General features: G+C 39.8%; 2 protein-coding genes across 2 annotated transcripts; both read right to left on the bottom strand.

Moving 5' to 3' along the window:
* Window positions 1-321: 321 nt before the first annotated feature.
* Window positions 322-1,799, bottom strand: fabp2 (fatty acid binding protein 2, intestinal). Its single transcript, XM_084005675.1, has 4 exons — window positions 1,570-1,799; window positions 1,150-1,322; window positions 724-831; window positions 322-460 (listed from the first exon to the last, which is right to left on the bottom strand). The coding sequence occupies exons 1-4, from the start codon at window positions 1,634-1,636 to the stop codon at window positions 410-412; spliced, it is 399 nt and encodes a 132-aa protein (XP_083861801.1). The 5' UTR covers window positions 1,637-1,799; the 3' UTR covers window positions 322-409.
* A 1,545-nt stretch (window positions 1,800-3,344) lies between these two features.
* gucy1b1 (guanylate cyclase 1 soluble subunit beta 1) lies at window positions 3,345-15,545 on the bottom strand. The gene is made up of 13 exons (XM_084006127.1): window positions 15,432-15,545; window positions 15,063-15,136; window positions 13,243-13,343; window positions 12,994-13,112; window positions 12,335-12,532; window positions 11,003-11,233; window positions 10,697-10,813; window positions 9,778-9,911; window positions 9,003-9,200; window positions 7,202-7,439; window positions 6,326-6,466; window positions 4,963-5,117; window positions 3,345-4,790 (listed from the first exon to the last, which is right to left on the bottom strand). Exons 1-13 carry the CDS (start codon window positions 15,432-15,434, stop codon window positions 4,646-4,648), a joined length of 1,854 nt encoding a protein of 617 aa, XP_083862253.1. The 5' UTR covers window positions 15,435-15,545; the 3' UTR covers window positions 3,345-4,645.
* Between the last annotated feature and the right edge of the window lie 485 nt (window positions 15,546-16,030).

Here is a 16,030-nt window from a genome sequence, read left to right as displayed (position 1 = left end):
AAAGATGAGACATAATTCATGGTTATGGCTGTATAAAGTTTATTTGTTTCTCTTCCTCAGCTGCTGTCAAGACTTTTGGTGCGTGTAGCATGACGCAGCACAAATTAGCACATGCACCATTAGTTTGTTCTTGTTGCATGCTCATTTAGTTGCTTGGTGTTGGACAATTGGACAATTATCATGTTGATGAAAGAAGTGTGTGTGTGTTGGGGGGTGCACAAAACATAGAAACAGGCATTTACAGTACAGCTTTATTACTGAAGGTATCAAAATCCTGTGCAATTCAAGTCTGTTTCATATACTTTACAAGTAAGCAAGTGCACTCTTTACAGATTATGTTGGGATAAGCAGTTGATCATTTAACACAACACTGTATGTATCACTTTACAGTTTCATTGATCAGTCTGGTCTAATACTTCTTGAAAATCCTCTTGGCGTCGACGCCTTCATAGCTGTAGGTCTGTTGACGAAAGATCATATGTCAGATATGGTTATTATATAAAACCTCATGGTCTCTGCTTCCGGCTGAATCATTTTAAATGAATACACTCATCAAATAAGTACATCAAAGGGTTTACTGCATATTCATAACTTATTAACAGATGCAAATCTGTGCAAAATATCAGATTTTGAAATAAATCTGATGTGTATTTTGCGTTGTATTACAGTATCTTGGAACAATGTAGAATTCCCTGCATCCCTGCATGTAGAAATTCATCCTACCTGTATGAGTTCATCTCCTTGGACGATTCTGGTTGTTGTCAGAATTTTCCCGTTGTCCTTCCTGGTGAAGACCCCCTTCATCATCTCGCCCTCGATGATCCATGAGCCCTGAAGGGTGAAACAGTGAAAGTTATCCATAACATGAACACCAGGTGGGAAAAGATTTTGCAGAGGGTTGACAGCTTTATGGCTGTGACTGTTTGTGGTATTTAGTTCAAATCAACGGGGAACAACGGTTACCACAATAAAAGCCTTGAGCTAACAAATGACCTCTTTCCTGCAGCTCGAGGGCTCAAAGTCTAAAACCAGGTCATCTCAAACAAACGATTACACATCATGACAAAAATGTTGAGAAAAGGAGACAAACGGAGTCTTTCCTTGTCATACTTTCTGAACTATAAAGTGTGATGATGGCGAAGTGCTTACTGATAGTTCTGTTCCATCTGCAAGGCTGTACTCAAAGTTGACCCCCAGGGTCAAGTCTAAGTCCAGGTTGCGAAAATTGCTGCTTTCCTTGACGTGCAACTTGTCACCAGTCTGCTCGATGGTCATCTTGAGGTTGTCGTGAGCGGCCAGCTTCCTCTTCACCATGTTGATGCCTATCAAAGAGACCCATTGAAAGAAGTCTGAAAAGGCTCTGATCACAATCAGATCAAATCACAAGCACGTTCAGGAGGCGGTTGTGCCATTAAGTCCATGTGAGGCTGTCATTTTTTTACATAGAAATAACTATTTCATAAAATTAAATCTCAGTGTTTATCAGCTGCATCAGATGTGGGTTATATTATGGTCTTTATTGCACAGAGAGAGCATGCATGTTGAACTATGCTGCTCCGTTTCACTCACCCATTTGCTCCATGAATTTCTCATAGTTGTCATTGCGATCTATTTTCCAGTTGCCGTTGAAGGTCATGGTGGCGGTGGTGGTGAGCTGGACGACTCTGCAGCGAGGAAGGCTTCTACTCACAGTCTGCCACTCCTTTTAAACCACGCTCCCCCTTATTGCCTCATCTAATCTCAGTGCTGATGTGGCCGTTGAAAGCTCATCTTTTTTTTTTTTTTTTTTCTCCAGGCAATATCCACAGCTGCGGCCGATTGGGTCGTGGGCTTTACTTTTTGAATGACAGAATGGTTGCCCCACCCCGTTGTACATGAATCTCTGTTTGCAAAGGGCGTAGGTCATCACCTGCAGGAACCTCACCGTGCATCCACGGCACTGAGCGTGCAAGAAATAGAGCAGATGCAGGTTTCAATTAACAACTCAATCATGTTTTAAACATTTCTTTTAGCAAACAAACGTGTTGTATTTGAATACAATCTGTCCCCTACTTTAAACGAGGTTGTTATCTGATGTCATTTTGCCAAAGCCACTCAGCCAAGACATTACTGCCCAGGATGTAATCGCTTTGTACCAATATTGTGATGAGTGTGTTGATAATGTGTTACCTTTGACCTTAATCTGGTCCTTGTTGATCAACCAGACCTTTGATATTTGAAGTTAATATTAACCAATCACACTTATTGCGTGACATTATGGTACACTAACAGATACAATGTCCTCTGCAGTGTTTCTGAGTAAACATTAAGCCCATTATTTCTGTCGGGTGAATGTTGCAGGCATTGGTTGAACCGCCCCACTAGTCTGTTGTGATGTTTTGTATCGTTTCTGTCTTATTGTCTCTGTTTTTTATAATTTCAGAAAACTGTCCACAGGTGGGGGGAAAGGCTCACTGAGGGATGTATAAAACACAATCTGTCAATTACCTTTCTTATCTCTGCTTTTTCTTATTCTCCAATGAGAACTTTGCCTTTGACCTTCACCTCAAACTCAATGAATCTACCTCTTATCACACACAAGACCTTTCTACTACGACTGCAGTGATGAAACTGACAGGAAATGTACTTGATCAGGCTAATCTTTAACATAAATACATCCCACAATGCACAATCCAAGTTGTAGTATCTGCCGGAACACTGCAGACGACATAATAACGTGATCTATAGAAGGAAAGGTACTCTGTTTTAGTGTTTGTGTCAGAAAAGCTGTTGCACTCTGGAGATAAGTGTGTAAGAGTTTTGGGGCAATTAGTGTTGTCTTTTCCTGGCTTGTTGCATTACGGTAAAAAGATGCGACTTTCTAGCTGTTATTATTTGCCCCTTTAGTAATTATATTCACATTACTGATGTTTTTTTTAACAGAAATCTCAGTTTGCAAATATTTGTATTGGTATTAAAATGATCATATCTGATTCTTAGTTCACAAGACAAAATAAATACATTTCCTGTAGACTATAAGGATGGAATGGTGCAAATGATTCTCTGTAACAGTTCATCTCACATGTAACACAACCCTACACCCAGTTAAGGTAACCTACTGTATATTTTAAGAAGCATGCTATGCATAAAAGTGAAAAAAGTGGGGGCTTCACATTTATGGATGTTTTTTTCCCTGGGATGTATTCTTCTGACTGGCCAACAGAAGGCGCTCTTTACAAATCAATCTGCTGTAGAGACTTGCCTGTTGTGTTACTAACCATGTTACTTTCTCTGTATTTCTGTCAAGTTGAGTCTTTATGAGAGTGTTGCACAAAGGAAATCTCAAGTAACCGACACTTCTCTATGAGACTATTTTATTAGTTACCTCCAAACAATAAAACAATCATGTCTTACAAGCACAGAAACACACTCGTACAGTACAAGAGGCTTGTTTCTTACAGTGGAAGCTGCATCGTTGGACAGGAGTGCTTACATGGACATTATGTGAAGTTAATTAATAATGACTTTGGAAAAATAGGGTGAAAAAAGTGTAATACATTTAGTAATGTGACATGTACCCAACCCACACACACACACACACACACAGGAACACAGTTGAACATATGGCACAAACGGTACTTTCACCCATAATACAGTTTACTTCATTTCTAATTCTCATGACAAAAAAAAAGAATAAATATCAAATAGCATGATGTTAATAAATATGAAGATCATGAAGAATATCTCAACATTTAGTCGTACTTATTTCATAGAAGCAGACAAAAAAAATGAGGTGCAATCTATCTATCAAAGTGGTGTAGATATTTTAACTATCAGTGATAAGATACTTGATGATACAGGTTTACTAACTGCTCAACATAAATCATTTGTGACTGTTTTTAAATATAAATATAAATGAAATACATCTTTGAAATGTAATACACGGCTCTAGTTTTTATCGTGGACGTTTCGCCTTTTCATCCAAGAGGCTTCTTCAAAAGTCTTCAAAAACCTAAATCAAGTCCAGTTCAAAGCTTTCAAAGATTACCACGACCTGGATGACTGAGAATCTTCACGTATTCGTGGTGATAAAAAATCTATATAAATTCAACAGCTGTAATATCTAAATTATTATTTCTTTTTAGTGGTTCTGATGCCATAACATATTAACATATTCAGTGTGAAACTAAAAGCCTATGAACAAAAAAAATGGGTCCCTCAAATAGTGTCATTAATGTTTTGGCACAAACATCATATCAATATATAGATACATATTTTTTCTATTACACAAAACAATCAATTATCAGTACAGAACTAATACTGTTTGTGACGAAATTAGCAACTAAAATATTTAAGATGGATGGAAAATTGCTAAAAACCTTTAGTGATTTTATGTACAATTACAATGTGAGTCCAAAAATGTATCAAACCTTGAATTTCGCCGACCTCTGCTATTCATGAAACACTTCACTATTGTGTCAACTCTAAAAAAATATAGTGAGGTCAAGCAGAAACAAGCAGTGAGAGCAATGGTACATGTTTGTCATATTAAAAATATTTGTATGCCAGTGGATAGATTTCTTCATCTCATCCCTGCCTCGAAATGTGTGTAATGTATTTACCGACGCTTCCATTAGATGAGACTCACGGTGTCTTAGTGTGGAATTTAACTAACGGTGGTGGACTCTGTGTCGGTGGGCTTCCTGGACAGAAACCACACCTTCATCGGGTCCTTCTTTCCTTTCATGGTGATGGGGCCCCGGTACTCCAAATTAAACTGTGGGTCAGCGTTCTCAGCAGACTGCAAACACCTGGAATACAACAGCATCGTGAATCACTCATGCTGAACACTGGAGGATTCTGTATCTTATTATAAGCCCTTGATAGATAATTCTTGTGTTTTCTCACCTGCCAAATTTCTCTTTAGCCAGTCATAACCCCCCCCCCCCCCAAAAAAAAACAAAAAAAAAACACTTCACTTACCGATAAGTGTATTCGGAGACGTTTATTTTCCCCTTTTCGCCAGTAGTTTCTGTACGACTTGTGAGGTTGACCGTATTTCCAAAAAGGCAAAATCTGGGCATCCTCTGGCCAATCACCCCAGTCACCACTTCTCCTGTGTGGATCCCGATAGTAATCTGGACAGAAAGGGGCATTAAGAAAAGAGAGACTGTTCCCACAATCCACTGTAATTCCACTGTTAGTCAAGCAAATATATATATATATCCCTCATTCTTGTCAAATACTGGCAAAACCACGCGTAAATATTTATTATAGGATATACAGAGATCTGATCATCAGTGATCTGTGTTGAATTCATGACTCGAAGCAGCACACCTGATTAATCTTCAGAACTACAGTAACAATAAGATGCAGTTTGAGAGAGAGAGAGAGAGAGAGAGAGAGAGAGAGAGAGAGAGAGAGAGAGAGAGAGAGAGAGAGAGAGAGAGACTATGCAGCTGAATGCTTTTCTTAGTTTGCTGGCACAAATTCTTAAAGTTATCGACTGGAAAGGTGCAACATTTTGTGGGTGGATATATACGGTTAACTTTTCCAAGAATCACTCCATGCACAACATTTATATATATATATATATATATATATATATATATATATATATATATATATATATGTTTGCAATATACTGGCAATTCCAAAAGTAGCCCCAGCCAATCTACCAAGTAATATTTACACTTGAACTTGTAGGCACTTCAGTGCTTGTTGTCCTCAGAGCACGAGCACACCGAAAGTGTCTAAGACAAATGAGAATCTATTTTTAGACGCAGGATCGTGAGATGATTTGAGTCTGTTTCTGCTTCTAAACCGGACTCCTCTTCTGCCAGTGCCATGTCCCAAAATAAACAGCCTTTTGTTAACAAGACATGATTTTCCAAAGTTAAATCTCAACAGTCATTGATACAATAACAATCTCCAGCAGTCAGTTAAACAAAAGTCTGCTGTTCTTCATCCAACGTTTTCTCCGTGCGTTACTTCAGCGTGGAAATATTTCCACACGCACAGATACAATTAAAATCAATCAAAACTCCTTATGTATTAACTGTTGTCAGGTCTGAAACTCAGCATTTTTAATATGTGAAATTTCCACGCTCTAAAATTCCTCAATTATATGTGCCAAAATAGCATTGCTAGCAAGAGTCTAAGAATTGTGAATACAATAAAAAAAAAAATATTTCTGTATTGACTAAGGATATATTACACTATAAAACTCATGTTGTGGTGTTCTCAGTGTAAAATAACTAATAACATTTATTATTAAATACATATATAGCTATATAATGCAGAAAACAATATAATATAATTGTGCAACCAAAGTATTTCATCACACCTGCACTGGTTGACCATCCACTTTGACTTGTCCAGCAATCTCCAGCATATCGAGAGCGAGGTGGCAGATGGACTTGGCGTGGTGTGTGCACGGCTCTGGCAGGCCGCTCACTGTCATGTACTTATCGCCCACTGTTTCCACCTACATTAAGAAAAACATCTTGTCATTTTTCATGAAAAAAATTATAACTCATTCAGCATCATTTTACTTTTTGTTCCCACTGTGCTACAAAGCTTTTTTTTCCTTTTGTTTTTAATGCACTGTCCGGCTAGAAATAAACTGAAACACCCTGAAATAAACACTTAAACACTTACATCAGCTTTAAGACATTCGGGGCCTCTTTGAGTCCTGCTAAAACCCGAGGACCACCAAGCCATTCAGCTTGTAGAGTAAATATTACTTCTTTTGGTGACCCAGTGCCTGAAGCCGATCCCCTGGAAGTGCCGAGGTCTGTTTGACTTCTTAAAGTGCATTCTTGTCTGAAAGCCTGGAGTGTAAATCTGCTGCATGAGGCCTATAAAATGGCACAGTCCCTCTGTAAAACTACACTGTGTTTGGAAGTTAATACTACTCTTCTTATGGTGAAAAACTCAAGTCAACTGATATAAATACTGCTGCTGGCTTCTGCATAATTGCATAACATTATTCACCAAGAGGGCCGCTGTGCTTCACTGGTGCGTTTTAGGCTCAAGAACCAGCACAGTTGTGAAAAAGCCCTTAAATTCTCAATTTTAGAGCGTAGACTTGGCTGCTTTTTTTTTGTATAAACTTTGATTATTGTCCCTTAGCTGCTTGGATTCTTCTCTTCTTCCTTTACTGAGAGAAAATGTACACAAATGCATGATATAGTGTCATGGTAGAATTCTTGCTTCCAACCTTGTATACATAAGGGTTGTTCCGAGAGTCTGTCAAGATGTCAAAGCGTGTGTAAACATCATTGAGCAAGTTGACTATCTTGATGGCGCCCTCGGCCGAGGCGTGCTTGCTGCAGAAGGCGTTGAATCCCACGATGCCACTGAAGAGGATGGTCAAGTTGTCGTAGCGCTTTGCCGGCACGGGCCGTTTGTGTCGCAGCTCGTTGGCAACAGATGGCGGCAGAACAGAATAGAGCAATCTAGAAGGGAACGGAAGGTTGATCATTTTTTTGAGGGAAAGCGTCGTCGTGGTGCACTCAAGCAGTGACGGGTTCATCCTTTGGATCAGCATTTTATTTGCTCACCCACCACCTTTTTGGTCATCTCCCCTATACAAGCTGCTTTCAGATGGGAGGGTGGTGTTTCCATGGTAACGGCTTAGATCATAGCTGCCCATTAAAAGTGGAATACCTTCCGTGATGCATCATAATACGAGGATGACACATAGAGAACAGGTCACCACACAGAAATCTGAAATGTAGTATATTTACCCGGGACAGGGGACTAAACATATTTATCTGTGACATCTTTAACAATCCACATACACGGTTGAACAGTAGCAAAAACAGTCAAATGTTTGCTTTCATTATCAGAAAACATTTTATGTTTTAAAAATGTTAAAAGGCAAAAAAAATAGCGTAGCTGCTCTCTTAAATATTTAGAGAGCAGCCATGAATTCCAATCGATGTTCAAGGCCCGAGGCACTTTCAGACCGGAGAATGGCGAGAATAATAATCCAGAGATCCGAGGCAGAGTGAAAGGCCTTTCCTATAAGAAAACGGGGCTTCTGCAGCGGTCTTAATAAAGACTACGCTCCACCTCCGTGCTTCTCTCCAGCTGTCACACACTGCTGTGCCAAATTACTATGACAAGCCCCTTCTCTGTAAGCCAGAGTCGAACCCGACTGTCCTCCCCATAACAGGGACTGAAGAGACGCTCTAGCAAGTATCAACTTGGGTATAACAATAGATTATGGCCCTAGGTGGTCCGACTGTCTCAACCCAACTGTACGGGAGTGACACCTGTTGTGTGTTTTCAGTGTTTCTTGTCCTTCCTTTGAAGGAAATACTTGAAGAGACTCCCCTAAAAGACGTACACATGAATAAGCTTTGACATGTATTTTTCCAAAAAAAAAAATGAAATAAGAATGACAGCACTGTTATTTTATTGAGTTTGACTCACAACCTGCAAAATATATATTTCTGGTACAGAACACCATGACGTTTATCTTATCTTAGTTTTTAACCAACGTTTTTAAGTAGGTTTACCATGTAACATGCTTTAATCAAACTATTTCTGTAGGTCAGGAGGGGGAGCAGGCCTAGTTTGATCAGAGCCTCTATATTTGGGGTTGAGTTCAGGTGTGAACCCTTGCATGATCTGCAGCAGAATCTGGGCTCTCTACTGGCAACAACTGTTAGAGAAAACGTGAGTTTCTGTGCTCGTAATACGTTTATATTTGCAGAATCTTGATGCTTGAGTTATTTATGTTAAGATATTTGCTCCCTGTGTGTAAAATGCAGTGTATGGTGATCATACATGGTACCTATTTTCTGTTTAGATAAATCCAACACTGACAATGCCAGCCTCACCTGCCCCGCCACCTTTCCATGTCGATAATATTACAATTGAATGGGACTCTCCGGGTGTCTCATTGTGCTTGACTGCACATCCATAGTGTTAAATCATGACCCAAGGATGAGGATCTTTTCTTCAACTAAAAGCTGAAGCTGCAGTTTTCCACCTGAGAGAAATGGTCTCACCTGTCTGTCTTTTTCTTCTCGTCCTCGAGGGCCCTGAGCGTGTGCTGCAGGCGATCCGTCAAGATTTCCAGCTCCTGGGTCAGCTTGTACTCCTCACGGAACTGCTCTCCGAGCAGCACCAGGTCACGCGTGGCATCATGCAGTGGGATGTCGCTCAGGTAAAGTCCCCTTCGCGTGAGATCGTCCAGGTTCATCACACTAGAGAAACAAGGGAGGGAGAAAGTGGGCAGGATACAGGTGTTATTTTCTCAGTGGAATGGCAGAAAATGTCTGGGCAGAAGGAAAACTGCAGGACGTTTCCCTTCTGGTCTTACTCATCTCAGGAATTAATTAAACAGCAGAATAAGTCCACACCAGCAATGAGATCACCACGGTGGCTGAGCGTACTGTCTCCATATACATATTCCTGTTAAGCGGTCAAACACTCACATTGCATGACGGTTATCTCGTGAATAAGTGTGCTGTTATTTCCGTGAAAACACTGATATTGTCCTCTGCGAAGCGTTTTCGCTCCACAAGGACCAGATCTCTTGAACCCTGCTCTCCTGCATCCGATATTTCACTCGAAATGTTTGATTGGTTATACAAGGGCCGCAGAGGCTAATGGAGGTCACAACCAGAAGAACCGATGTAATTACACTGCAGGGGTTTCTTTCCTCTTGACCATGTATCGATACATGTTTTGTTTATGAAAGCACGAAAGCAAAATACGTGTAGAGAGTAAAACTGTGTGTGGTCTGTAGTCTGTTCTTCTGTCAGGACAGACTGGGTTTACCTGGGTGAGCAAAGAAAAAGGATGTTCTCTGCCTCTGGCAAGTAAATCATCTGTCCTTTCAATCTCAGACAGCTGATCTCAACCCCCGTCAGCTCGTCCTCGTTCTCCACCGTCTCCACATTCAGCACGCCCTCCTGTCAGGATTACATCACACTTATGAATATTGCATGATATGCTCTTCACTAAATCGGCCTTAAAACTGGGCACCAGTTCAGCTCACTCCTTATTCTTAAATCTGTATGTTTTTATCCCTTAAGTGTCAAATGCATCATCCACCATTCAAGATATTTAGATGAGATGGGATGTGTGTAAAGAACACACACTTTGCCGGGAAAGTTTAATCCAGGGCGCTGGAAAAAGGCTCCAACCATTTTTCGAACCAGAAACTCTGCTCTTTGCAGATGATGTGGCTCTGCTGGCTCCTTCAGAGCGTAACCATCAGCATGCACCGGAGTGATTTGCTGCTGAGTGTAAAGCAGTCAGTACCTCCAAGTCTGAGGCCATGGTTATCTACTGGCAACCCACAGATTTCCAGAATGATAATGATTTATGATAACTCGGAGAAAAGCCGCTGCTCCTTCCATTTGAGGTGGTTCGAGCATCTGACCAGGCCTCTTCCTGGTTTTCCAGGCGTGTACCCAGAGGAACGTCTGGAATGCCCTCCTAAACCTGCTGCCCCCGCGACCCCTCCCCAGATAAGTGTAGGAAAATGGTTGGATGGATGTTGAGTGCTAAAGGGTTATGCTGATGCTAAAAATATCACTTCTGTCATGTACAATTAAATCCTGTTTTGATCTAGACGAGATGTTGTGGTGCTTTATGTTGTCTCCTTGAAAAGTGTGGCAATATAAGAAAATGACTGATGCGATTGGCCAACATACTGATGTGACGAAAAGGCTAAGTTACATGGCGTGCCTACCTTGCTTCGCAGAACGAAGACGGTGTTGATATGGGAAAGGATTCCATGAAAGCTGAAGTCAATGTGAGGTCGGACCAGTGAAAAAACTGAAGGGAGGATACAGGTACCAGGCTGGAGCTGGGGAAAGAATTAAAACATTCAGTTACATGGGTGAGTAGTTATTGCTTTATCTTTATGATTAATTACTGCTTTATTCTATGCAGCCAAAACTAAGAGGGAGACTGAGACAAATACAAGTCAAAATAAAACATCAAGTGTTTGTTTCACGTAAAACAGGCTTTATCCTAACTGGATGTGAATCCACACCTGAGGCAGGACTCTGTAAATGGCGTTCCCACACTGTGTGAGCATCAGGTCTTTGTCAAACATGAGGTGGAATGGGAAGGCCTTGCAAAACGTGTAGGGGCTGATCCGGGTCTCTTGTGTGCCGTTCTCCTCAAAGCCGTCCAGGTCCTCGTAGAACGCCTCCTCCTCCGAGTCCTTCTCCTCAATCAGAAACTTGATGTGGTCGCACTCCGCGCTTTTCGGTTGGATCATCTGTTAAATAACAATAGATTGAATATTGATGTTGTTGTTGCAAAACTGACTTAAGTTAAAATGTAATTAAACGTGTCTATAGTGTTGTGGCTCTTTGTAACGGCAATAAAACATTTTTAATTAAACATTTCACCCACACAATTTCAGTGTCATCAAATATGATTCCATTAATGATGACATTTAGTCTATTATTATCGAATTAGCAGTGAAAAATGTCATTATTCAGTGGGTTTATGGGCATACGGCTTGCTGACGTCAAGCTGCTGTCTCTGCACCCTGTTGCCACAGCAACAGTGGCTAATACTTCCAGAAATTGGGTGTCACATTTGGAGGGTCTGCCATTTTCTGTTCTTGCATTACACACACAATTGCTGAAAAAATATGATCCCGTCTGAACAACATGATTCGGTTTGGGAGGAAATGTCTCTCCCAAACCAAAGAGAACTCCAGCCAAAGAACAGGAGATGTCATGAGAATAACACGCAGCAGTTACAGGTACAAATTACAGGCTAATTTGTGGGCTGCACATGAAGAATCAAATAAAAATACATGACCGTTTATGATATGGATATATCCCTACTAGCTTAGACAAATTCTGATTAGCGTGGTCGAGTAAATGAGCAAAAATCACAAATATGGATCTCTCCTCTGGAGAAATTATGTAATAAATGTGCAGCCATTCGCCAATTTAAAATAATCTGTTAAAATAAAACTGTGGAAGAGAAGGGAAAAAAAAAACTCCCTGAAAGACTCCCAAGCTAGAATCTCTATAACTTAGATCTAAAAATACCCTCTGACTCACAGACATTAGCCAAAAACTCACTGCTGAACTGGGGTTGTCACAGCGCGGCACTGTTCTCGTTTAGGTGTTTTGGAACTTACAGTTCAAGCTCAACGTTATAAACTCTTCAATTATATTCTGAGACACAGACGCGTATTCTGACACACAACATTACAGGGATGAAAATGGTTTCGTTGAATGTTGAGCCACAAATTAGGAGAGGCACAGAAAAAAAAAATGAAGTCATCTTCATTCATCATCCTTAGCAGAGTGAGCCATTAGAGCTGCACCCAAAAAGGAATGAAAACCGCAAAGCAGACCTTCATCTCGATCTCCGTCCCGTGGATTTGTTGAGCCACTGTTTTAATGATGCCAATCACGATGTCTTGTAGGCCTTCTCTCTCCGAGTAGTAGTGAAGGATCAGATTGTTGCCCTTCTCTGCATCGGTGCAGCGGAACGAGGGAGCCCTCATCCCGGGATAAATGGTACCCAGGTGGTCATGTAGGGCGTCCAGATTCTGAAGATTTTAGATTAAAGATGAAATTTGCTAAATTAATTCACAGCACAGTTAATTAAACCATGTCTGAGGTTTAATAACAACAACGTACATTAAACATGAATCTTTACAGAAGTATGGGCCTTGTGAGAGACGGATTACAAAATTAATGTTCAAAACTGAAGCTGTAGAAAGTAAGATGAGATTATAGGTCAAAATGCAGGATCCAACTCCCACAATGCAATGCAAAAGCATCTTTTACAGCCCCAATTATTAATGCATCCTTTCTGTGAAAAATGAGTCTTAAACCCAGACCGGGATGACCCTGATGACATCACCAGGGTTACAGAAGACTTTATACACCTAGTAATGAGTAAACTGACTGAGGTTCATGTGTGGAGAACCCCTTTCAACATTTTTGCCACATTGTGGTTTGATCATTACCATCCAGCTCTTCTACATGCAATAAGGAGAGAGCCTACCTGCAGGAATTCACGAACGTTTGATCCCAACACTCGCAAGATGGTGTCATATCCCGACTCTTGGCAAAATTCAAAAAACATCTTGCCAAACATCTGCAAGATGTCTCCTGCTTCGATCTCTGAAATGCATAAAAGGATGTAATCAGTATCTCAGCTTATGATATAAATTATTACTTTGGTATTACATCACAGTGACTTTTATAATTGCAATAATAACCAATTTGAAAAAAAAAAAACTCTGGGACTTACTGAGAACTTTACTTGCAGCAGCAACAAGGTCGTATGTTTTGCCATCTTCATATATGATTCTAACAAGGAACTGACCCTCAATATCAAGCTGAGCCTCCCTCCTGGAAACAAAGTGAAGCCACCATTTATGATTAAATGTCACATCAGATTTGTAGTCAATGTAGGCACTAGGCAGGCAATGGTGTTGCCTTGGAATTGCTTTTCTGCTGTTGCTAATGTCACGGAGGGACTTTGTGTTTACAGGAATAAGGCAATAACAACTTATTTGTCTTATTTGTGGGCTGTGTGAGCTGTCTTGATTTATATTAGTTTGAAGTGGCTGTGCAGTTTTAAAAACTGTTGCACAAGTACAGAAAATCCAGTTTAAATCTGCTGCAGATCCTTTGGTGAAAAGCACAGCTCCATACTGGGAGTGCTATTTATCAGTTGACATCCCATTTTTTATATAAAATTGTCAAAAAGTTAATGAGGTTCTGATTAGTACTGTTAAACTGAGAAAACAGAAGTGATTGATGGGCCTGAGCAGCAGTCGCCATATTATCAGAATGTGTAACAGCTGAAAAAACATACCAAGTCTTGAAAGCTTTTGTAAAGAAAATACTTTTTTTTTTTTAAATGATTACACTCATAAGGTCTGAAAAACAGACCAAACATGATAAATTGTGCAGTAAATAACGAGTTACATTTGCAGAGATAACAAAAGATGCAGCAGTTAGCTTTCTTTTTTTCTTTTTTTTTTTTTGGTGGCTAAAGAATGACCACTTTAAAAACATTTACACAAGGCAGCTGCTGCAGGTTTTTTTCGTACTCTTTTTTTAGGCAAGGTCACGTCTAGGGCAGTTTGAGACAAATATTTCAACAAGCTGAAAAACGGACATGTTAGCATTATAGTGGAAGACATTCATCCAACAGGATGTGTTGGAATGGAGAGCACCTCAACCTCCCTCTATAGTCTGATACAAAAGCTACATATGGTTTGTGGGGAGTTTTTATTTAAAAACCCGCCATGTCGCCGTTAGCTATTGTTGATGCCATGTAGACAAATTAGACCATGAATTAATAAATCAAATATGAAAAATGCAAAAATTATTAAACCGAAACTTGAGACTTAATTTTAGTTACCTAGTCACAATATTTCTGGGGGATGGTGCTCCGATTCACGACCTCGGTATTTATAAAACCCCTTCTACGGCCCTGTTTCAAGGTACTTGTACTTTACTTGAGTGTTTTTATTTTGCTTTGTACTTTTCTTTTTACTTCACTGCATTTATTTGACAGATATAAATATTTTGTTTGCATATTTTTAATTGGTTTTAACATGACAAACATATCACCATTCATAAAACAATGTATATAAAGCCAAAGGCATGAATTCCACTTTGGCCAGCTACATTAAATTACTCCACAATTAAATAATATAACACTTACAGGAACCATCGTGTCCATATAATGAGTAGGCCTATGCTTACTTTGGACATGCATATCATACTTGCATATTTGTACTCGACAATAATATTTTTTATGACATATTGTAACACTATTTAGCATCAAGCAAGTGTTTTCTGGCCTACAATTACTGGGGCTCTGGACCAAGAGTAAAGTTTCCTTCGGCTATAATTTAAAATGTTATAATTAGCCTACCAACTGTACATGAGTTCAGTGAGAGGTTGCAGATGATGATGATGGTTAATCATTACAGTAAAGACAAACATCTATGCCAGCTGCCAGTGAGCAGCCCTGTCTTGTGTCCTTGTTGATGTCGGCTTGGCCACAGTGTAATCTGTGATGCCAACAGGGCCGAAGAGTAAACCGAAACTCACTTGATGTCTTCCCACACTTCCGGGCCGTAATTCCTTAAAACGAGGAGCTCCAGGGCGTGATTCACAAAACCATACTGTAAATATATAATAAACAACAACAACAACGTGAATGTAATTACATGTAAACACCTGCGACGTACGTTAGCAGCAACGGCGTGTTTTTAAAACTGTATGCTTCGCTTGAAATACATGCATTCACTGTTGTGCTAAATATGTATAGTTCAGTATTAATCGAGGGGAATTATTAGCAAGATAGCGGTCTCCTAACAGGAAATGTCAAACGCAAACACACACGTCGCGCGACAAAACAAGACTATTTTACCTGCATTAAAACATCATACAAAATAAACAAAATGAGGACAAACATACCATGATGATACCCGCTCTTCTTTTCCCTTATTTTCAAGCAAAATCCGTTGAATGTGACTCAACCTTCATCGTTTGGTACGGATGCTGGGTGTCTGCGTCCATTCCCCCTTTTTTCCCCCTCTGGTAACTGACAACGAGTCTAACCAATAGCAGAGCAGAAAGGGTGCTACGTAAGCACATCTCTGACCAATGAGAACACAGCTGCGTTGTCCAACTGATGCTGGTGAACCTGAAGTCACCGCAGGCAGCTACTTATATTCAACATCATGTTGTAGTCGATGAACTTTACGCAGATAACATACTAGTGGAACTGTAACATAAAAAACTAAGCACAATATGTAATTTTATACAAAAGTATTACGTCAAAAACATCATATCGTAATATATAGTTTATATATTATAACACGGTTAAAGGGTCAAAAGAGACGTTTGTTAAAAATACACAATTATTATATTAGCAAAATGCATTTTAAGCATCAAAAGTAAATGTACTCATTATTAAACAAAATATAATATATAGCCGTTTTTATGTATTACTATTATTGATGCTTTAACATCTAAAGAGCAATGTAATGAGGTCACATGAGAGCTAATTCTAA

Source organism: Eutrigla gurnardus (genome assembly GCF_963514095.1).
Source record: "Eutrigla gurnardus genome assembly, chromosome: 3".
NCBI lineage: Eukaryota > Metazoa > Chordata > Actinopteri > Perciformes > Triglidae > Eutrigla > Eutrigla gurnardus.
This window is presented reverse-complemented; position numbering and strand designations above follow the sequence as displayed.